Raw genomic sequence first — 22,728 nt, 5'->3', positions numbered from 1 at the left:
GAAATTGATGAAAAAAACAATAAGACAACTAGTTACGCATGCTGCCTTGAAGCTGCCAACACTTCAGGAGCTACAGCAGCAATTTCTAGTAAATACTGGCGTTAAATTGCCCAACGTGACGGCAGTTGTCCGTTCTTCATAGGGTTGCAAGTTTAAGCCTTATCTGACCATGAAAATCATCCAAGTCAGGCTACATTTTGCAAAAAACATACTTGAAATCTCCAAACGTCTGATTAAACCAAGGCTAATCAGTTTTTTCTTATTTGTTTCTGCACACACCTGTACTGTTTTCATGATAGTAACGGATCTGTGATGTCTGCAGTTGTCCAGACGGGGGCGGTGTTGACCTCTGTGAATCACTAAGCAAATCCATTGATGGTTTCTGGCTGTACAATTCGACCACTAAAAACGAATTCATATACTTTATCAGTCGAGTCTCTTCGGCCCTTTTAAAAACAGTTCATATTAAACTATTTAGAAGGCATAGCCTACGTTACTGGCTTATTCTGAGATGAGTACTGTGAAAAACATCAAATATGAAAGAGCGTCAACAATTTTGCTCGAGTGTGTAACATTTAATTCCGTTTAAGAGTGTGTTTTTTGTTTGGGGGGGGGGGGACAACTGCTGTCAGGTAAGTTTAAATAGACTCTGTAAAATCAAATCAGAAACGGGATTTTCTTCAGAGTAAAAGATACAATTATAACAAAAATGCATACTATTGGGAAAGAGTCGCTGATAGTGTAGTGAGTGATACACTCGCCTGACTTATTGGCGGGCAACGTGCAATCGCTCCCCACTCAGTGACGGTGTGGATGTGGGTGTGAATGGTTGTTTTTCTCTAATATGTGCCCTGCGACTGACTCGCGACCGGTTCAGGGTGTAGTCTGCCTTCCGCCCGAGGTCGGCTAGGATAGGCTCCAGCAAATCCCCGCCGACCCTGTTCAGAATAAGCAGTGTTGGAAAAGGATGGGGGGGGGGGGGGATATTGGAAAAGGGGGAAAAAAGATACATTTTGTGGATATTCGCAATTTTGAAACAGACGCTTTACCAGCGCACACACAAACAAACGTACACAAACTAACACAAAATTCTTGATTAGAAAACACTCGATGATAGCTTAATGTTATACAGACGATAGATAGATAAATAGGTAGACAGATAGATTGATTGATTGATGTAATTTAAAACATATCGAGAAAGTCGTATCTTATTAAAATAGCTGCGGTTAAGTTTTATTTTGAAGATATCTTCCGGAAAAGCAATGTTGTGTGACCACATTTAAATGCCGTGGTCCGGGCGTAGTCTGGAAGGAACGCAAAGTGCACGGTTTTCCACGCTTGGACCGGACCAGACAGGGACGCCCAGGAGGCGGAGACCCACGGACTGGAGTGTCATTGGGTCTGAACGAGAGCGCTCAATCACCTGCGTGGAGGCACCACAGCTGCGCTCCCACTTGTGGGTGTGACAAACATTTCGTGCGCGCCGCGTGGGACACTGCATGACTTGTTTTTTTGTGCTGATACCATTTGGAGATTTGGGGATTCGCCTCCCCGCTCAAGAAGCTGTTGACGCAAAAAGACACGAACGGGCTCAAGCGGGACTTCCACGGCGGATCGACTTCCGTGGATTGAGGATGTTTGGCAAATGTAGTGCACCGGAGCACAGGTAGACTTTGACTTTTGCGTCTGTGAGCTCCAAATGCATTTGCTCCTCCTGGGACGGGAGAAGAAAGAAGAAGAAGAAGCCGGGTGTGGAGTCAGTTTGTGTACGGGCTTTGCGCCCCACGTCGCCACCACCATGTTCAGCTGCGTGGGCTGCTTCTGGGTGCTCCTTTCCTCAGCTCTGGTCGCCGTGTGCAGCTTCAGCTTCATCTCTCCTGCGTGGATTGTGAAGGAGCAGCCGAGGACCACCAATCACCATCATCACCACCATCATTATCATCACAAGGAGTCCGTGAGCTTCGGCTTACTGTGGCACTGCTCCGAGTCTCTGGACCACATGTATCGCTGTTACACCTTTGGAGGGCTGGGCAAATTTGCTGAGATCCCGTCCAGTTCGTGGCAGGTAAGATAATGAACACGCACATCATCGTCATCATTATCGTCACCGTCACTGTCACGTGGGTGCGTGACAGAGAACACTATGAAAAACATTGCACTGGCAAAAGTGCAGGAGTTGGTTTGATTTCATAGAGCAGCACAGTGGTGTGGTAGTTTGCATATCTGCCTTATGGTGGATTTTGGGTTCGAATCTCAGCTGAGGCCTGTTTTCCTTGCGCTTGCGTGGCTTTTTTCTCTGCTTCGTCCAGACTTCCCTGTGGGCATCTTGCGTTCACTTCAACTGAATGGATGAATGGTTGAATGAGTGGATGTCTAGATGTCAAAAATGGGAACAATGCAAACTCCTTACCAGATTGGCGACCTCTATCCTAGCCAATGTGGCACCCTGTGCTAGATGTTATTTTCCACCCTGATTTATATACCCCTCCAAAAGAAAGCATATTTTAACATTGCCTTTAATTTACGTTTAAGATAACAACATCAAACGATTTAAAATAAAACAACAGATTTTTTTTATGACTCTCCAGTTACTGTCAAACAAATCCTGCAAGTGACTTGCTGTTGTCACACTGAAATTGACAAACCCAAGAGCATCAACTTGACCTCTCTTTCTCTCTTTCTCCCCCCTCTGTTTTTCTTTCCATGTTCTCTGGTTTGCTTTGCTCATGTTTACAAAGTTCTCTGGGGTCAAATTTGCCTACGGGACCCTGAATGGGATAAACACTATGGAAAACAGATTGTTGGGTAAAATACTGTATCTAAAATCTATGCATCCTAGTAAAAAAGGAAAATGAATACTGAGTGCCGGTTAAAATTAACATATAAACAAACTGAAATCCAGTTTCAAGTACCAACTTCAGTACAACAAGAAACCAGCACATTAACTAGTTCGCAAAAATGCCCGACTTTGACTCATACTAAAGGTTGGAAGTGAGCGCTTTGGTTAAGCAGCAGATACTCCGACGACAACGGGATGACTGTTTGAACCCCTCTAGCCTTGAACTCCTCAGTGCGAGTCTTTCTAAATAAAGAAGCGCTACGGTGCTTACAAGTCACCTCTGGAGCTATGATTTATGCATGAATGGATATTAGCATTTGAAAGGGAAATGTTAATAAGCTGCTGCTTGAGTGACTGTAGTGCAAGTATTTGCAAACAGGAGCCAATGCAACACACGTAAACAGGTGTACATTCAATGGGGGGGGGGGATTCTAGGGTCAGAAACAAACTTGACAGGCTTCTGTTAAAATTATTTGACACTTGAGACTAGTACACACAGTTAGCAAAAAAAAAAAGAATGAAAGATATGATTGGTATTGTTTTTGCAATGTCAGCAATGGCGAGCTACTCCTTTGAAAAATGTTTCCTGGTGCCTAAACCCTTCCAAGCACTTGGAATGTAATTTCACCACTCAGTGAAGCAGAATAACTTGTAAGAAGGGAGCAAAGTCATGTAATAAATTTCACTTATGATTTCTTTATCTGGCCGCTTTTGTCTCGGCCTTGATGAAAATAAATGTTAACTGAAGAAAAGGTTTGTAAAGCCATTGTCCAATCAGTCATATTATGCGTGGGGTTTTTTCCTTTTGAATAACTACATCTCACTTTTGACAAACAGTGGACATAAAAAATATCAATAAGTTAATTCTGCCAACCATATGAGATTCATTGTTTATCAATCATATCAGAAGCAATTGATCCAAAATGACTACTTGGCTGAAATGAGCAGAGGGGCTTTTGATTCAGTCCAAACAAGTTTGCTTCCAAAAGAAGGCAAATATGGCAAAACTACCCTGCACCTTTGACAGTTGCCACTCAACCAACAGGCCTCAGACAGACAAACTTTCACACTGACTGAGAATCTTTAAATAACCAAATGATGAAACTGCAATTGTATAAGCATATTTGGACATAGTGTAATGATTACATTCTGAATCAATCAATCAAATTATTACAGTTACTTATATACACTAATGTCGTACACGTACGCGCGAGCAGAAAATGATGGGGTGATGGCTTGAGTAGCAACAGATGGGTGCCCATTACGTCAATACTGATCGACCGGTAGATCTAAGACAGGACCTAAGTAGATCCGAGGAGCGTAGAGGAGAAAAACAAACAAACAACCATTTGTGTGTCTTTGTACATGTTTGTAATATATTTTTTGTGTTAATGTACGCTGCACCCTAATCATCCTATCAGTCTCATTTTCACAAAAAAATATTTAAAAAATAAAATAAAGCAGATAAATAATGAACCTACGATGGCGCATGATTACGTCACCGGAAGTTGTTAGCGCCCATCAGTCTGCAATTGCAGCTTGTGATCAGAGCTGTTGTGCTATATCTTAGATCGTCATTATTCTCATTCAGTGTTCGCTTCGTGTATAATTCACCGAGGGCACGGGCAAAGAATAGCGATCCAGGAGGGCCCAGGGAAGCACTTTAAAATGGTATGTGTGAGCTACGATAGTTAACAGGCTGCAAAAGTGCATCGCATGCCTCCGTGTCAGGCTGTTTCTCATCATGGAGTGCTTGCGTGCATGTGTGTGCGTGCGCGCTCGTGCGCGGTAAGGGGCGATCCCGGGAGGTTGGTTGATCGAAAAGTAGATCTTCGGTCCAAAAGGTTTGGGCATCCCTGCTCTTGAGAAATTATTCTGCCCCCAGTGATTGTATTACAATGCAGTGTAGTGCCCCTAGTGGCAGAAGTCGTTAAAACCACACAAAAAGTCAGTGGGGTCGCCATTTTGATTCATAACAGTGGAGAGGTGTGATCAAATCCACTTCCATTGTCTTTCTTTTGACAAGTTCAAGCATAATCTTTTTACTTTTCTGCCCTAACCATGCTGGTGATGGATTGAGTAGCAATAGATTGACGTGCATGGTAGTCTCTCAAGAAATAAAGGGCCAAGTCCAAGGTTTATTTCCACATTTAAATCCGGTAAGCACTGACCGAAGTGCTGTAGATATGAACCCTTTCGTGCACCCGCTAACCTGATGACATGATAAGCTGTCCACTGTAGCAACCGTTGTCCCCGAAAGGGTTAAAAGATAAGAGAGGTGGCTTCCTCCTGGAGTCACATGATGCAGTGCCAACCACACACGACCACTCGGTGACGAGTACAGCAGTGAAACAGAATTCCTTGGACGACCATCATGAGTCGCTTCTGAAATTTACTGTAACACATCACCCTCCTCCCTGTAGCCATGAACTCTTTACGGGCAACCGCTATGGTGAAAGCCCTTTGTGTGAAAGCATGTCTGCCTGTGGGAAATCATGCTACGGGGTCGAATGCACATGTTGTATTCCCTCCTCTCCCCGGGGAGTCACGCCACCCCCGCCCAGCACGTCGAGACAAAGACCGATTTTTCTTGACCAGCGGCTTCATTCTGCTACAGTGGCGACACGCTACCTCAAAGTGTGGCTCGTCTTGCTAAGACGAGCAGACACGCTACTACCAAGCGGGTAATCAAAACATATCGACGTGCGCGCTGCCTACCGGAGGCACCATTGATTCTGTAATTAGTGAGGTCACGAGGAGTAATGGTCGAGGGACACCGGAGGAAAAACAGCAAGAGATGAACTTTTTAAACTTAATTCAATCCATGAGATGTCCAAATGAGCTGTTTTCCAATTTGTGTCTGCATCAGTAGCGGGTTGTCAGTGGAGATTTACACAACATAATCCACCTCTTAATACCGCCGTTATCACGTTGTGATGATCGAAATCAATAATGTGCTCCAAATTGATTGTAAAAAAAAAAAAAAAGAAGATTGTTAGAGATTGGAAAAAGGTCATATAAGGCCCGATTATTGGTATGCCTTGGAGATGAATGATTTTGATCATTAATCGATTAGCGCTTTTTTCCCCCCTTTAATATTGCGATTGTGACTTAAGATGTGCTAATGTTTTCAAAGTCCTCTTCCCATGTATTTTTAATAAATTTAAGCAATAAATTCATCTGTATCCCCCCCCCCCCCCCCCAAAAAAGCTATCAGATTTATTATGCATTGGATGTTTTGATCTTAAAGGTTCGGCTGATACAAAAATAATGAATTCGGAATTAATATGTATTTTTGTGGTCGACACAAAAAAACATGTTGGTCAACTTTATATATATACCTCTATCTATCTATATAAAATCTGAAAACAAATATTTGTTAACCATTTCATGCACCCTATAACATGATAAGCTGTCCACTGTAGTAACCGCTTTCCTTTTTTTTGAACCTGCACCCTTTGGAAAATTTCAATCGGCTACTATGAGTGCCCCCCCCGCAAAAGTTTGTGCAAGTGTACCAAATGAAATGTATGGGAGTGAGCTGGGCTTTGTTTCAGCTGATGGCACAAAATGTTTCCCCCCCGGGTACCTTGAAGCCCAGCAGGTGCAGCCCCGTCCTAGTTTACTCACTGATCCATAGCCCAGCTAAGGATCAGCGTGGAGAAGGAACGAGAGCCGCCGGCAGGTCAACCGTTGTGTTTTACGGCCATCCCTTCCACCGAGTTGTTTTTCACATGGTTGATTTCGAGCAGGGCTGCACATCATCCTGCTGCTGGTGAGGCCATGTTGCCTGGCATTGCGAAAAGTGACGGCTTTATGACACCGACGCATCCACGACTGCAGACTCGGCCTAATATAAATCAGGCCTTTTCCGGGGTTGCTTTGGTTGTATGTTTACTTTGACTCGCACATAAACTGCCGAAATTATTGCTGAAATCTGGCGATGGTGCCGCATGCACTTGGAAGGAGAGATGAATTGGCATACACTTAATGAGGTCTTATCATTTAGCACATAGACACCAAGGTCACACAAAATCAATGTCAGCTGGGATTTTTACCGACACGCAGTTTACAACGATCTATTTAAGACGCAAAAAAACGATTTCAAGATCCCGGTTCTTCTACAGTTATCTCATTGGAGGATTAATCCAAACGGCAAGTTTGTCAAAATTGTGCATTCACCACCAGCGGTGTCGATTGATGAAACACACACAAAAAAGTTGTTGATGATTCTGTTTTGGCTCGCCCAGCTATACACGTGGGTGAGAAATTGGAAGTGCAGAGAAGCGTGTGTCCAGATGATGGATAGAATGAGCCATGTGGCGAGCGGACAAACACGGCCGTCTGCATTTTCTATCCATCTAGGCGAAATAGAGAGGAAATCAGTCCTGCTGCTGAGCAGGAGAAGGATTGATGATGTGGCCTGATGAATTGATGTTACTTGCAATGTATGATTGTTTTTTTTTTTGTTTTGTTTTGTTTTTACCTGCTCTGGGCATTTTCAGGTGCACCTTCAAAAGTCACTGAAAGTGCGATGATGTTTACTAACAGACATGGAATATTTAGAATGCACTAGGGCTGAATGATTTTGAAAAGTAATTGAGCACCCCCCCCCCCTCGACCAATATTGCAATTCAACCCTTTCATGCGCAAATAATAACCTAATAAGTTGTCCACTGTAATAACCGCTGTCCCTGAAAGGGTTCATATGTGATTATGGACATCCGTGGCAATGTATTCATGAGTGCATGTATCAAACAAGTTCTGAAACATTGAAGAGTGTTTGTGTTGTTGTTGTTTTTTTGTTTGGCTTTGGTGTGCTATTGGCGACCAACAGTATGATCAGCCCTGTGCTGTTCGACGCAACGTACGTCTTTTCTGGTGGTGGGGTGTGTGTGTGTGTGTGGGGGGGGGGGGGGGGGGGGGTGCAGTGCAAGGGCATAGGAGGAGCCCTTCCCTCACCAATAGCTGCTGAGTCAGCGACTTTTGGCAGGCCGCCTTCCATTCGTTAAGCAGCCTGTCACTTCTACTGCCTTCACTCTGGATAGTTTATGTATTGATTTAACCGGGAACGGTCATCCCTGTTTTCTAAGATAAATGGTAGCTCACTCTGCTTGTAGCAAGCCGTGTGTGCGTGTGCGTGTGTGTGTGTGTGTGTTTGTGGTCCTCGATAAAACACCCTCGATTGACAGAGTAAACAATTTACAACTTTAATTTGGTCAATCTATATCCACTTTCCATCATGATGTGACACGCTGGAAGGTGGGGGGGGGGTGTCTGGGTGAGTACGGGGAGGGGGGCGGGATCAATGCTGCTTAGAAGTCTACTGATGACTGTTGCACTGTTTTTTTTTTTTTTTTTTTCCCCCATTTCTCACGAATCCTGCAAGATCAAACCATAAGGCTCCTCGGATGCTGCCAAGCTCCCAAGCATAACTCCACTGTCAAATCCTCAGTGAGCTGTGTGGCTTCAGGAAAGGAAAAAAAAAAAAAGTCCCATGCGTCTCGACTTTCAAAAATCTATAAAGGGAAATGTCACTGGATTTGAGGTATCGTTCATCGTGACTACTTGGACAGTTTGGACAGTCTTTGGTCGGGAAAAGTAGAGGTTGGTTCGGACAATATTTGGATGAGTTTCCCCCTGCAAATGATTCCTCTCAGTTGTGGGCTCAGTTGAGCAGCAGCGAGTTCCAACAACTTTGGCTTCTGGCACTTGTCAATGAATAGTAGAGTCATAAAGATGATTTTTAGCCAGTGATGTTGCGATTTCATTTGTTGTTGTTTTCCAGAGCATAGAGCAAACACAATCAGAGAAGTAGAAATGTTACATTAAATCCCTGCATTGACGAAACTGTGTTTAGGAAAGCCTATCAAGTTATATTTCAAAAGGTGTCAGTTTTTTATATGACATGGAACACGCTGGGGTCACCATCCTTTAAGCCTCAGTGTAAAATCAAAATCCACATTTTAAATATCGCCTCGTCAAGATGTTTTTCTAGAACCTAAATCAACGTCGGTTGCACTTTCAATCTTTTTTTATTGTTGATTTTGTTCGCCCAGGGTCACTGAAGTTGCAAATCATCGTGCTACAAATCAGATCAATCTTTCGGAATCAAACCAGCTTTTCAAAATCGGTGCAGCAATGAATGATTAAGCACGAGTTTAAAATCCCTTTCAAGTCTCGTCATTCAAAGTGATCTTTATGAGTGGCCCGCTGCGCCATGACACATTTTCGCCATGTTCAATTGCAATGATCAGCATGTTTAGGTCCATTTACATCATTCGTACCCGCGAGGGCTCGTTGGTCAGACTACTTAAAATGCAAGCGGCTGCTTTTTTCCGGAATGGAGGAAGGCACTTGATCAAAGTGATGCAACTTTGGGCTGGAACTGGTAATGCGCCTTTGCTTGATAACGTCCTCTTTTCACTTGAACTTTAGTTGAAAAAAGATGTAAAACGCGAAGAGGAGTTCTGATCTTATTTTTCACTGACGAGATGAAAGAAGTGCAAATTAGCGACTGTACATCCGACCTCCTTGCCTTTTCCACACTCGTTCTGCAAGGGGGTCAGGGAGTTTGCTGCATTGTGTGTAATATGGATTGACCTTACGAGCTGGTGAAATGAACCCGAGTGGGAGGAAGCACATATAGCTTTCGCTATTTGCTTTGGCACCGTATGCATGAATTATGAAATGTGCACTCAGGCCCGGTGCTGGTGCAGATCATGCATACATTTAACAGCGCACCGTGCGCGCTTTTGTAGGGTGTGAGGGGGCTTGAAGAGGAGCCTGCAGCAAAGCCCTTTTCACTCTCCGCTGGAGTGCCCCCCCCAACCCCCCCGGCCACCCCTGTAGTTTAACCATCCAGACAAGTGTAGTTTTTAACTCATTCAGTGCCAGCCAATTCTAGACCAAGTCTGAAAAGACGTTTCAAAACGTCTTTGGGAGTGAATGAGTTAAACTCGTCAGAAAGTTTTTCGCGACATTTTCGAATTCCAATCCAAAGCCATCGGAGCGACAGTCACAAAATCAAAGGACCACTTTTAACACCTGTTGCTGCGGTGTTACACCAGCACACAATTTAGCGCCGGCTCTTAGGATCTTCGCCAATCAGGCCGTACATTTCCTACAAGTGTGAAAAAAACTCGATGTCTGTCTGTGTGCGTGTTCGAACATTTGTTCCCCGCTCAGAGCCTGCAACAACATCAGCAGTCGACAAAATGAATTGGATGGATGCTTGTGGTGATTACACTTTGATGACTGCCAACAGGACGGAGTGCACTTGAGCATCAAGCAGTGGCTGCTCGACGTGCAAGATACGGACCGTAGTGTTGTTATGCCAGCATGAAAGAGGACCAAGAAAAGGTGAAGTGCTCCTCCCAGCCCCCCCCCCCCCCCCCCAAATCTTCCTCAACACTCTCTCATCTCATCTCGCAGTTCTCTCCCGCTCGCTGCTTTCTCTCCTCCTTTGGGTGGGTAACGTTTGAAATGAGCAGATGCGATGTTTCGAACGAGTTCTGCCGGGCTGATTGGACGCCAAAAGTGCATTTGCTGGAATTAGCGAAATGCGCTTCCTTTCTTGTAGTTTCAATTTTCCTCGTAATATGTGGTTATTTGTCATTCGTTTCTTATTAGGAGCCGCTCGCAAGGCCAGCGGAACGGGGGAGGAGGGGGAGGTGGCATCAAAGTATCAGTTGCGCTCTCATACCATTGCGGAGTCCTTCTGAGAAAGGAGGAATTTTGCCTGAGGTTCGTCTTCTCCTTTGAGTACCCACCAGCCCACCACCAGCAGCCCATTATGAGAGCTGAATAAATCTCTGAGGTTGTCATCATTAAATCGGGCCGGGGGGGGATCTCCGTACATTTCAATCCGGTTATCTGATCCTCTCATCTAGTCCCATCCACCTTTGTGATCTATAATAAAGGAGGCGAGGGGAGAAAACAAGCCGAGAGAGCGCCCTAGTGGACCTGATTGTTCTTTTTTTTTTTTTTTTTATCCTACTTTCCCACACATCAACACACACCTTCCCGTCGCTTCTCCAAAAGATAGAGGGGGGGGGGGGGGCATCGTTTTGTGAAATACAGATTTCATATTCGGTCTTTCGGGTATGGATGATGATTCAAGTTCAAGTCAACCTTATTGTCAAATGTGCTCCATGTCAGGGGTCCCCAACTGCCGGTCCGCGGACCGGTATCGGTCCGCGGGGCATTTGGTGCCGGGCCGCACAATAAGAACTTACATTAATTCCGTTGTTATATATTTTCGAATATGAAAGATATTTTAGTTTGAAAAATTAGCCGATTCTCCGTTACATGCGTCTGTGTCACTCTTGACGCACGTCAAATCACGCTTTTCCGTCATGTGACTGATTACGCTAAAAGCAAAACGCCAGAGCTTGCTAAATGAGTCAAATAAACTGCTGGAGATCGCAAATGACGGCGGCCTTAAAAGTACGTTCGAGACAACTCTGCCGGTGTTCTGGATTCAAGTTATGGCTGAATACTCTGAGATCGCCACAATAGCACTGTTGCTATTTCCGACATGCTACCTGTGTGATGCGGGGGTTTGTGCAGCAACGACGACTAAAACAAAATTACGAAGTAGACTCGACATAAAACACACCCTTCAGGTGTCATTGTCTCTTATTACCCCGAGATGGGGTCATATATTATTTTATCGTATTTATCCGCCACACCTTAAATGCCGGTCCGTGAAAATATTGTCTGACATAAACCGGTCTGTGGGGCAAAAAAGGTTGGGGACCCCTGCTCTATGTGCACCATACAGCACAGATGAAATTTCTTTCCTCTCAATCACAGGAGAGAGAGGAGCCGCTGCGGGTGCCCGCACCGCCATCAATAACATGATGATGACGATGATGACTAATCTGAAACGTGTTATCCACCAAGTGTTTCATTTCTGTCGGGTTTCCAATTGCGTGCTTTCGAACAGAAAACTTTCTTCTATCTTGAGTTTCCAACAGCTGACTTTGACTCCCCTTCACTCTTTAGTGCGTCTACCTCCAACCCACCAAAAGTGTCTCCGTGTTGTTTCGGTTCCTTTCGCTAAACTGTAGCACCTGGCGGGAATGTGACTTGAGGTACCAGATGGCGATCGCACAGCTGTGCAATGATGGCAATCGTTCATTTGAGTTGCAAAGTCAGTTTTGTTGTTGTTGTTTTTATCCGCAGTGTTGATGGTGGTCAAATGTGCTTGCTCTCTGGTCTCAGTGCTGCAGGAAACGCTCACAAACGTTATTTTTTTATTGTTTGCTGCACGGTCCGTTTCTGGGCAGGTGGTGCTCGCTGTGGCCAGATGGGCATTTGGACGTCGGTCACACAATTTATGATGAACCAATAAAGGAAGCCATTTTATCAGCCTTGAAATATTGGACTGCTATGTGCCTTCATTGCATTGTCGCTGGGATGTTTTTGTCATTGGAGCGGTCACGCTAGCTGCTGAAGTTCACATGAAAGGTGTTTGGTGTTGTTGAGATCAAATTCTTTGCCAATGTATCTATGAATGGATTTTGCTTACATTGGGCTCCGGTAACTCTGGTGTCGGATTCAGGTCACCCGTCACCCTGAACAGGATAAGATGTAGAACATGGAGGGAACTTTGAAGGGCAGCACCTGAAACACACTTAATTCACCACTTAATGAATGTAAGACTTGCATGCCGTGGAAAACTGTACCACGAAAACTCCTGATGTGCTAATTGCATTAACGCTGGAGGAGGTGCGAAACTCCGGAGCGATTTAACCAGCAAAAAAAAAAAAATTGCGTTTTGCAATCAATCAGTTTGTTGGCACTCAGCAACTCCACTCCACGCCGTAACGCTGCACGGCTGAGTTGCTGTGTCTCTGAAAGGATTCCGCTTAGCAAATTGACTAAAAGTGGGTTCGTTTTACAGCAATCGGCTCCAATTTAGTGAGCACTTTAACATGACCCCCCCCCCCCCCCCCCCCAAATGTTTCCGAAGGCACCATTGCGAGGGCCTGCTTTTATACATCTCTGGACTGAATGACTTTGACAATTTAAAACTGTGGCTCGGTGCTTTTATACAAGCATTTGTAAAAATAAAAAAGTGCTGCAACAGAGAGATTGTTCCCTGCACACTTGGAGCTCTGTGACTCTCTGTTTCATAAGATGATTCCCCTTTGGGACAGGAGTGACACGCAACTGTTACCTCGTTTTGCACTGGAGCGAAGGTGAAACCAGAGCTGTGCTTAATGGGAGTCGTAAGGTACAATTCTGACAGCTTGGCAAGCGACCTGAAACATTTTAGAGTGAACCTCTTTCCAGGGATAATGGAAAATGGTGTTGAATTGACAGTCCTGAATATCTAGCATTAATTATTGGAGTCTTTTTTTTTTTTAATTGTCCTTCCATTTGACTGCATTAATATTTGGATCGGTTGAAGCAAAAGAAATCACCTTAAGAAGGATTGTGCGAATCCATTCTTGTCGCAAAAGGTTATGGTAACATATCACAGAGCAGCTTTTGCTTAGGCTTAATTTATCAAGTGAAGTGGCTGTTGTCTACAGGTGGTGCAGCAGGTGGCTGTGAGTCGATCGGGCACAGATGCAGTAAGGGAACTGTGGGCACATTTGCTTTTTCCATTGCATCCCAGATTCCAGAAAACCAACCCGTGCTGATCCAGCAAAATGTCGAGTTCGGTGTCCGTGTGCGGGATACAGGTTTGGTTAAAAAGCCTTATAGGCTTTATTTGGTGTTGAGTATTTTTAGTAGGCGTTAAATAAGTCGAGCAGTTTGTAGCTTTCGATATAGAGTTTTACTGTGCTTAACCTCCGTGGTCTGCAAGATCAATAGCATCATGTTCATTATTCAATAGCAATCAATTAAATGAAGCGAATTCCTTGGTTGCAAATGTTTCCCGCTATTGATTTGTTTAGGGGTGATTCCCCAGTCTTGTATACTTATCATTTCTATGCATTCAGTGGCGACACTGTTTGGGGAAAACAACACCAAGCGACGGCACTAAGCACGTTTTCATGTGATATGAGACGAAGGAGGTGTCACTTTGCAGAACACGACCATTCTTTCAACGTCCCTTGGTGAAAACAGAAGTGATTTTTCAAGCGATCGATCGGGTCACATGTTTACAATGCTGTTTCAATAAGCATTGTTAATGAAATATGATTGTCGAGAGAAATCCAATCCAATTAAAAAAATAAGATGGCCAGCGTGACCACTTTTGGGACCATGTTTGTTTTTATGCTCGGGATAATGCAAAAAGTATGTTTGCTTGGACAGTGTGCTTAAAAATTGGGCTTAACATTCAAGCATGACTTTTTTTTAAACTGTAGTTGTTTTCAAAACGCCAAGTTGGCAGTTTTGTAATCTGGTTTGCCAGACAATGTGGCTAGAGTTTAGCAAACAAGAGTAAATGTTCACAGTCGCCATTTTGCCGACAAAACTTCACAACTGCAGTCATAGCGTTCGCACGGGCCAAACCTGGCTCATGCAAACCTTGCCACCCCAACATCTGGCAGCATCCAGACACTGTGTGGGGTGTGCGTGTGTTTGCCTGTGTGCGGGCAAAGCGCTTCTGAATGTCACATCCGATGTGCGGGCTGTCCCTGAGGCCCAAACGGACACTCCATCCACTTGTCAGGTGATTAATCTCCACTTATCCTCTCCATTATGTATTCTAGTCAGTGTGTACACACACTGGCTGGCGAGGTGTTTGCAGGCCAGTCACACACACATGCAAACACACATTTTGAATACATTGCGCACATTATTTTGAACGTCATTTAGAGGTGGGGGCTGCTTGTTTTCCTATTCATGCTTTCAGTTGTGTGTGATTGAGTTAAGAAGCAAGCAAAAGAAAAGAGGAATGTAGTAATCCCTCGTTTATCGCGGTCAATGGGGACCAGAACCACCCGAGATAAACGAAAATCCGAGAAGTAGCGACCAATTAACATATACATTAAAAAAAAATGCCTCACGTGGTCCTTTGCGCTTGAGCAGAGCCACTAACACACACACACACACAGGCCAGCGATCCCATGGTGTGCAGCAGACGTGTTTATGATTCGTCATTTAAGGATGATTAGACAATTAAGGATGGAAGAGACCTGCTTTTGTTCTTATGAGCCTCCTCTCTCAGCCACACAGACACAGACACGTGCAAGCACACACAGGCACACACTAGCAGCATCGTAAACAACACTTAGACACTGATTAAAGATCAAAGAGTAACCCACGTGATAAGACAGAAAGAAGATGCACAGCCAATCAACATGGCTTTACATCTTCTCAGCCCCCTCACCCCACATGTACTGTATGTTTCTCTTTGTGACTCACTGTTGTTTTGCTGACTTTCACTGCTTCCCGCGGACCTTTTGCGGACTTTTTGCAGACTTCAAAAAAAATATATATATATTGCGGATTTCAAAAAAAATATATATATATATTTTTTGAAATCCGCAATTTTTATTTTTATTTTTTTTAATGAATATGTTTGAAAACAATCCGCGATGCACCAAAGCCGCGATAAACGAACTGCGAAATTGCGAGGGATCACTGTAACAGACAAAAGTGCCGCAAAGTGATCTCTGTCATAGGTTGAGTCGAGCAAAGACACCGTGAGGTGGTTTTGGAAAGCTGTATCGCAGTGCTAATGGGCTTCGAGAGCCTGAGTGTCAAGGCTGCCATTTGAGTGTGTCCACTCTGCTGAGCGCAGAAAACACGGCGGACAAATACACACCGAACGAGACGGCTTTTGGCTGCAGAGTACTCGAACTACACACAGACCATTAAAACCATTGCAGTGAAGTTGTCACGCCTGCTTATAAGCGCAGCTGCACTAATGTCCCTCCCCTCTTGCCGTCCATTAAGACGAGTCATTAGAAAGCGCTGTTTATTCCTCTTCAGAGGATCGTCAGCCGCCTCACTTTGGCAATGAAAGCAACGCCGCTTTCCACCGCAACAATCAAGGCTCAGAACGACTGTTTAATGATATCGACATTTACTGAGTCCCAGTTGAGGACATGATAAAATTTCATTGGACTTCTTAGTGGAATCATTGTCTTCCTTCATGTAATCTAAGATCCCCCCCGACGGTCCCTTTGTTACTTAAAAGTAGCGTGGTGGTGTGTTTGTGCGCATTTATTAGTCTCCAGTATACACACGATGCGTTTATTGCAGGCAACTAATGAAGTTGCTTGATGAAGAAGTCATGTTTTCTAAGTCACAATGCGTGCGTCAGTGCTTGTTTGAACAACAGCGTTTGTATGTTTACGTTGATAGTGGCAGAGGTACCAGCAGTTATTGTCTGACAGGGTTACTTCCCGAGGAAAATTAGTGTTCTTGTTCACAAATTTCCCTCCCTTCCTTTGCACGTGAGCGCCAGCTGTTGCAGGTGTACTCCCACTTCTCCACACGTCATTACAACCTATTTAGGAAGCATTTCACACAATTGAACTCGCTCAGACTTAACGTCAGTGCCAGTCGCAGCAAGGTTGCTTAGAATGCTCGTGAGTAAACGTGTTAATGAGTTTGTTATAGTGCAACAGAGGCGTGCATGTAGCTGATTAATTACCATTAATTAAAATGCAGGCTGGTTTCTGGAAAAATAATTCAATTGGGGTTTCAAAGCCAATTTTGCTCTTGCCACTGCAATATACAGAGTGTCCACAAAAACATGGCCTGATTTTAAAAACTGAAAATTAATCAAGTAGACTTGATTGGAATGTTCTTTCATGCTTAGTAGCTACTGATGCATGAATTAACACTGTTTCAATTGGAGCAGAGTAGCATTGCACACACTCCGTTTGTGCCTCTCTGGTTACACTGTACCTAACTCGATGTTTATTTTTAGGAGTCCACTGACAGTGTACATCTGTACAATACTCAATATTATAAAAAGGCTCTGATACTACACACTGATACCACATGACCAAGTTTAATTTACAAAATGAAATGTCATATACAGTATTAGTACTCCCTATCAGAGAGTATTAAAATGTAAGTACCTGTACTTGTATGCACCCCTATGGTGTGTGTGTGTGTGTGTGTGTGTTTGATGTTCTCAAGTAGCGATTGATACAGTGCATTCCTGGACCACTCCAGATTAAAATCATATTCTTGGCTTCGCTCAACTCAACTTAGCATGTGATACTGTTTTTTGGGGACATTTGTTTTCCCCTTTGGTATTTGTGAATGTTAATCAGCTAAATTTAAATGAGGAGGGGAAAAAAAAAGATACATTTTTCCTGTAGAATTTACTGGAATATTTTTTTCAACTGCCAGCGCCAAATGATCAATTGGGTTGTTCGCTCTCAATTTCATTAAAACATCATAACGTGGCATACATTGATTTAATGGCTGTAGAACTCAAATAATTGGATGTTGCTGTCTCCTCCTATTTTGGCTCCATTTTGCCATCCGAGACATGATTGATGTTTTAATGTGTCATTGGGCGTTGTAGGCAGTATTCAAGGGGCTGCGGGGAGAAGGAAGAAATTCCTGCGCATAAATGAATATCACCGAAGTGTAAAAAGGCAGCAGAACAAAGAGCACAGAAGATAACGGCTCTTTTTGTGAGGTTGCTGTTTCATCATTTTGTTATCTTCAGTCAATTGCTTACATTGGAACAAGAGAGCCACAAGTGAAACAAAAATTGATCTTGAGATTACATCTTTCTACCTGCTGCAGTGTTTCGGTTTTTACTCGCAGTTTCTTTACACTTGATTAACATGATTATTTGGCAATAAAAGACCACGCATCCACTTTTCAAACAGCTGATTTTCTATTGGGAATAATGAGAATAACACAGTAGGAATGAGCTCTGGTTCCACATTCTTAGTTTTTACTGATTGTGGCATGAGATTAGCGTGCGGCAGAGCTGTCAGTGTGTGATCTTTCCTCTGCAAAAAAAAAAAGTCAATCTCAGCTCTAACATTTGTGCCACAATGGCTGCTGGTGATGTGACAGACATGAGTGGAAAGGGCTTGAAAGCAGAGTGACTTTCCCATCTTGCAAGACAACTTAATTAGCCAGTTCTGGCTCTTTGGCACTTGAGCTGTGATGTTGCTGGCAGCCATTCTGATGATTCTTTTGACCTTTATTTTTTTCGTTGTGGGCCAAACGTGTTAGATTTACACCTTATGCCTTCTGGAACAATGTTCACATCAGGGTGACACATCAGCTTTTGGAGTCCAACTCGAGGACAGCATAAGCAGAAGGACAACACCTTATTACACTTCCCTGTACAGTTGTTTGTGTATGACGATAAACTCAGGTATCTCATTCACGGTTGAGTGCAAATTCGACAGACCTCACCCCAAAGATGAGTAGCCAGAGGAAACCGAAGTACCCAGAAAAAAGGCCCGCGGGCATGGGGGAGAACATGCAAACTCCAGACAGGAACGTTCTCATCAGTCGACATCGTGCCGCCCATGCAAGAACTCATTTTGTGAGGGTTTTTTTCCCCCCTCCACCAAAATAAACACTTTAAAAATGTTAATTTTATTCAGGTGGTGAATGGTGCAATTACAACCTAAAACTGCAATCGACCCCTGTATATACACTCGCACGTTCGCATTTTTTAACATATTTTTTCCCCTGTATTAAAAAGTATATATTTTAGTTATTTTGCTGAAAACATAGATTAAACATTTGGATTTAAAAAAAATATATATATACTGTATATATATATATAAAAAAAAAAATATATATATATATTTTTTTTCTGGAGATATGGTAAAGGGACTGAGTGTGGTTGGGGGCCACATGCAGCGCCCGCGAGCCGCCATCCTGCAGACGTGCGTCCCCAACTGCCATCATGATAAAATCCATTGTTGATATGCAACTGTTAATCTTATATTCAAATGCAACGTTAAAAGCGTAATTGCACATCGTTATCAGTCGGCAGAGAAGTCCCCCGTTTTTGATGTTGAAGATATCGAGCCTTTTCTGTGTGCACAACGTATTTTGACAAGATGAGAGTAATTTTCTCAAAAGAAAACAATTGTTTCCCCTGCTCGCAGTTCAATCTGTGATAAAAAAGGGAATGTTAACGTCCCGATTTGAGCTGCATTTCCGATGACATTTTAATTGACTCTTTAACTGATGTTACAGCGCTTCCTCGGTCTATTTCCTTCCTTTTTGCTTGCAGCAAGTGTGTGATTAAGCGGCGGTATAATGAGGAGGGGCAGCACCCTGTTGTTTGACCACCGGGAGCCGTCTTCAAGCCGAGACAACCGTTAACCTGCCGCATTACACAACAGGCTTCGAGTAAAACATGTTTGGCTGTCGCGAGGTTGAGTTTTTGTCTTTTTTCCGAACATGATTCAAATGGCTTTGCGTGTGTTTGTTCCTCAGACCAGCGCGGTGTTGTGCTCGGGAGGGTGCGCCCTGCTGGCCGTCAGCTCCCTGTTGGCCATCATCACCATCTTCCTGCCCAGCGGAGGATGCGAGAGGAGGATCTGCACCCTGGCTGGATACATGCAGATGGCTGCAGGTCAGCGCACACTCAAAATACAGTTTTTTTTTTGGTCAACGCCTCAGTACGCATTCTCAGAAGCTAAGATCATGGAAAAATGACTAGACTAGAGTATTTTCCAACTTTTATTGAGCCAAGGTACATATTTTTAAAAAGACTCAACAACACAGAAAGTTGATCCGTAGGTTAATTAGCTTCCTTCTGCCCTCTAGTGGAAGATCATTTAATTGTTCTGCCTGTCACCGTGCATCACTGGCGTAAATAAATTAAATGTACTGTATTGGCCCGAGGGCGGCCCGGTAGTCCAGTGGTTAGCACGTCGGCTTCACAGTGCAGAGGTACCGGGTTCGATTCCAGCTCCGGCCTCCCTGTGTGGAGTTTGCATGTTCTCCCCGGGCCTGCGTGGGTTTTCTCCGGGTGCTCCGGTTTCCTCCCACATTCCAAAAACATGCATGGCAGGCTGATTGGACGCTCTAAATTGTCCCTAGGTGTGAGTGTGGGCGTGGATGGTTGTTCGTCTCTGTGTGCCCTGCGATTGGCTGGCAACTGATTCAGGGTGTCCCCCACCTACTGCCCGGAGGCGGCTGGGATAGGCTCCAGCACCCCCCGCGACCCTAGTGAGGATCAAGCGGTTCGGAAGATGGATGGATGGATGTATTGGCCCGAATATAAGACGGCCCTGATTATAAGACGACCGCCCTCTTTTTCAAGACTCAAGTTTGAAAAAAGACTACTTGAACACCAAATTAATTTTTATGCAGACAATAATTACAGTACATCTGAAACAAATGATTATAACAATATATTTGAGAGAAAAAGCATGTTGTTTTGCCTCATTCAAATCTTAATATCGGAACATTTAAATATGTAAACTAAAGTGCAATAACATTTGTAAATGAATGGCTCCTGGTGTTTGAAATGTAAATTACATCGTAACTTCTCCTCAGCTGCCGGTTAACCTGGCCGATCTTCGACCCACTTTTCTCCGGATTGTCGCTCCGTTTCTCCATTTTCTGTTATCTTCTCTATTATTTTCTTCTCTTTTATTTCTTACCACTATTTTTTATTTTTCTTCTTCGTGTTACCACTATTTTTATTTTTACTCTTTGTGACAAGGGTTCACTTTGGCCTGGGGAGTCTAATTCAGCATTCGCTTCAATGATATCTGGCGCCATCTAGCGTCGTGAATGGGTATAACATCTAGACCCCGAATATAAGACGACCCCCGCCTTTTCAATCTTATTTCAATGCAAAAAACACCGTCTTATATTCGGGCTAATACGGTACATCATTTGTGACGATGTAAATTATGACGGTCAGATTACTTCAATTAACTTGGATCATATGCTTCAGCGCACCTGATTTCTCTCACACTGATGTACCAAAGCACACTGATTGGGAATCACTCCTGTCGATAATAAAATATCCATTAGATAAGCACAAATATCGTGCAACACAAAATAATTAGAGGCCTTGCTTCGGTTAGTTGCAACCGAACAAAACACATTCATCTGTTCCAAAATCAAACGTTACCGTTGCGAGACGCACTAAAACTGCACTTTTACAATATCCCCCACGAATAAATAAAAGAATGAAACGGCGAAAGTAAAGGAGCGACTGGAGGGGAGCTGCTGCTAAGCAACCGGCGTGTGCACGGCCTCGTGTTCAAGTGAGGCCAAGGCAGATTTAGAAGGCTGATGTACACAGACAATCACACCTCTTTGAGATCAGGTCCTTGGTTCAGGGCTGCGTGGGACTTTTCTTTCGCCACTGCTTTCATTCCCGTTGAGAAAGAGTTGCACACAAAACATGATCTTATTGCCTTAAAAAAATGCTCACTGAGTGGCTTTCAGTCTTGGCTCGACTGTTTACGACGTCAACTCATGTCAATGGTGTTTTATCAAGCTAGCCAGTTATGTTTCTCACTCTTCACAACAATTTGGATGATATTATTGATATAAAATAGTGTTGTGGTCATAGTTTTTCGGTATCCTTATGGGTGAAAATGTCATACAGGCGATTCTTGACCTTTTTCAAGGGGGCTTCAATCACTTGCGGTTTATTGTTAGTCGTAGCAGCACTCGCTCCCGATCGAGCTAATCCCCGCATGCGGCATTCACTCATCAGAGACTGATTCGTTGCGACGGATGAATATGTATTGAATGCACTGCCACTTTCACATCACACGGTTGCCGGAGTGTTTTCAAGTGGAGCTCAGTCTCCCAAACCTTCCTCACATCAGCGTCGCTGTGGGAAGGTCACAAGGAGTTTGCGGCCAAGTACGAGACTCTTAATTGTGTGTGTGTGTCTTAGTCTGCGTCGTGTTGAAGTTCGCTGTGTGTTTTGTCAGACTTTACGAAATTAAAAAAAATGCAAGTGTGGAATGGCGGGCCTTTAGTTTTGTTTTTCAGCTCTAGTTCTTGTGGCTAACACAACACGGGTATCCTTTTTTTTTTTTTTTTAAACATGCTGGAAAAGTGTTCAAACCATGAAATACCTGATTGAATCTAAATTAACAGTAACGTCTCCCCCTTTTTGCTTAAAAAATGGTATGATCCACCACATCTCTTCCATCATCGAGTTCTGAAGAATACCTTGTGGTCATATGGATTGGTGGTCTAAGTACACCTCCCTTACTTAAACCAGGGTATGTGTGTCGATTTCTAAACTTCTGCTACTCAATACCAACGCGTTCAATGGTAGGTCCTTGTATGTTACATTAGCTACGAGTTATCTGACATTTTTTTTTGCGAGGAAAGGCAGACGGGAAAGAAGGTCAGACACTACTGTGGTCCTTTTGAACCGGAACGAGAGAAGCAAGCTGTCGCCATATTGCAATGTGTTAATAATATTACAGCAAAGGTGTGTGAGTGGGCGCATTTTCTTTTTCCTCGAGTGGCAAAAGTGCAAATCTTTGTGAGCTTACCTCCTAGGAATGCTGTGGAATTTAAAGGTTATAGTTAGCTGTCTGAAACTCTGTTATCACACCAGTAGCAAAGGTCACTATCACACTTTACGATGATGTCAGAGATGCAATAAATGTGCTGGCTCTCCAGCGCTGACATGTCGGAGTAGATTCAAAAGATGCACGCAGAACACGAAGTAGTGCTACCGCGTGTATGCTTTGTCATGAGTTCCACGCCAGGAATGCGAGCGGAAAGATAGCATCACTACTCTGACCTTGTACAGTAAAACTCCTCTACAACGAACCCCACATGGGCGAAAATAGCCCCTAGTGTGAACATTTTTTCATGCATGAAAGCCATTCCCACTTTTCTGCTCCCCCTACAACGAAAAGTCCCCCTGTTCCATTGTACGAAATCTTTTTCTCTGCTCTTACCTAGCAAAGAGATTCACTACAACGAAAACAAGCCCTCCGCAAAAGTCTAATCCAACCTCAGCATGCCACAGCGACCTC

General features: G+C 43.8%; 1 protein-coding gene across 1 annotated transcript in view; it reads left to right on the top strand.

The window, feature by feature from the left end:
- Positions 1 to 1,312: 1,312 nt before the first annotated feature.
- The window catches only part of lhfpl7 (LHFPL tetraspan subfamily member 7), a 69,642-nt gene continuing 48,226 nt past the window's right edge, over positions 1,313 to 22,728 (top strand). Inside the window, exons 1-2 of the mRNA XM_086131355.1 lie at positions 1,313 to 2,065; positions 19,190 to 19,328. Coding sequence (XP_085987481.1) covers positions 1,700 to 2,065; positions 19,190 to 19,328 — 505 coding nt within the window. The 5' untranslated portion in view covers positions 1,313 to 1,699. The remainder of the gene's footprint in view (positions 2,066 to 19,189; positions 19,329 to 22,728) is intronic.

Source organism: Hippocampus guttulatus, chromosome 15 (genome assembly GCF_054856545.1).
Source record: "Hippocampus guttulatus isolate MCC_2025c chromosome 15, RoL_Hgut_1.0, whole genome shotgun sequence".
Taxonomy (NCBI): Eukaryota; Metazoa; Chordata; class Actinopteri; order Syngnathiformes; family Syngnathidae; genus Hippocampus; species Hippocampus guttulatus.
This window is presented reverse-complemented; position numbering and strand designations above follow the sequence as displayed.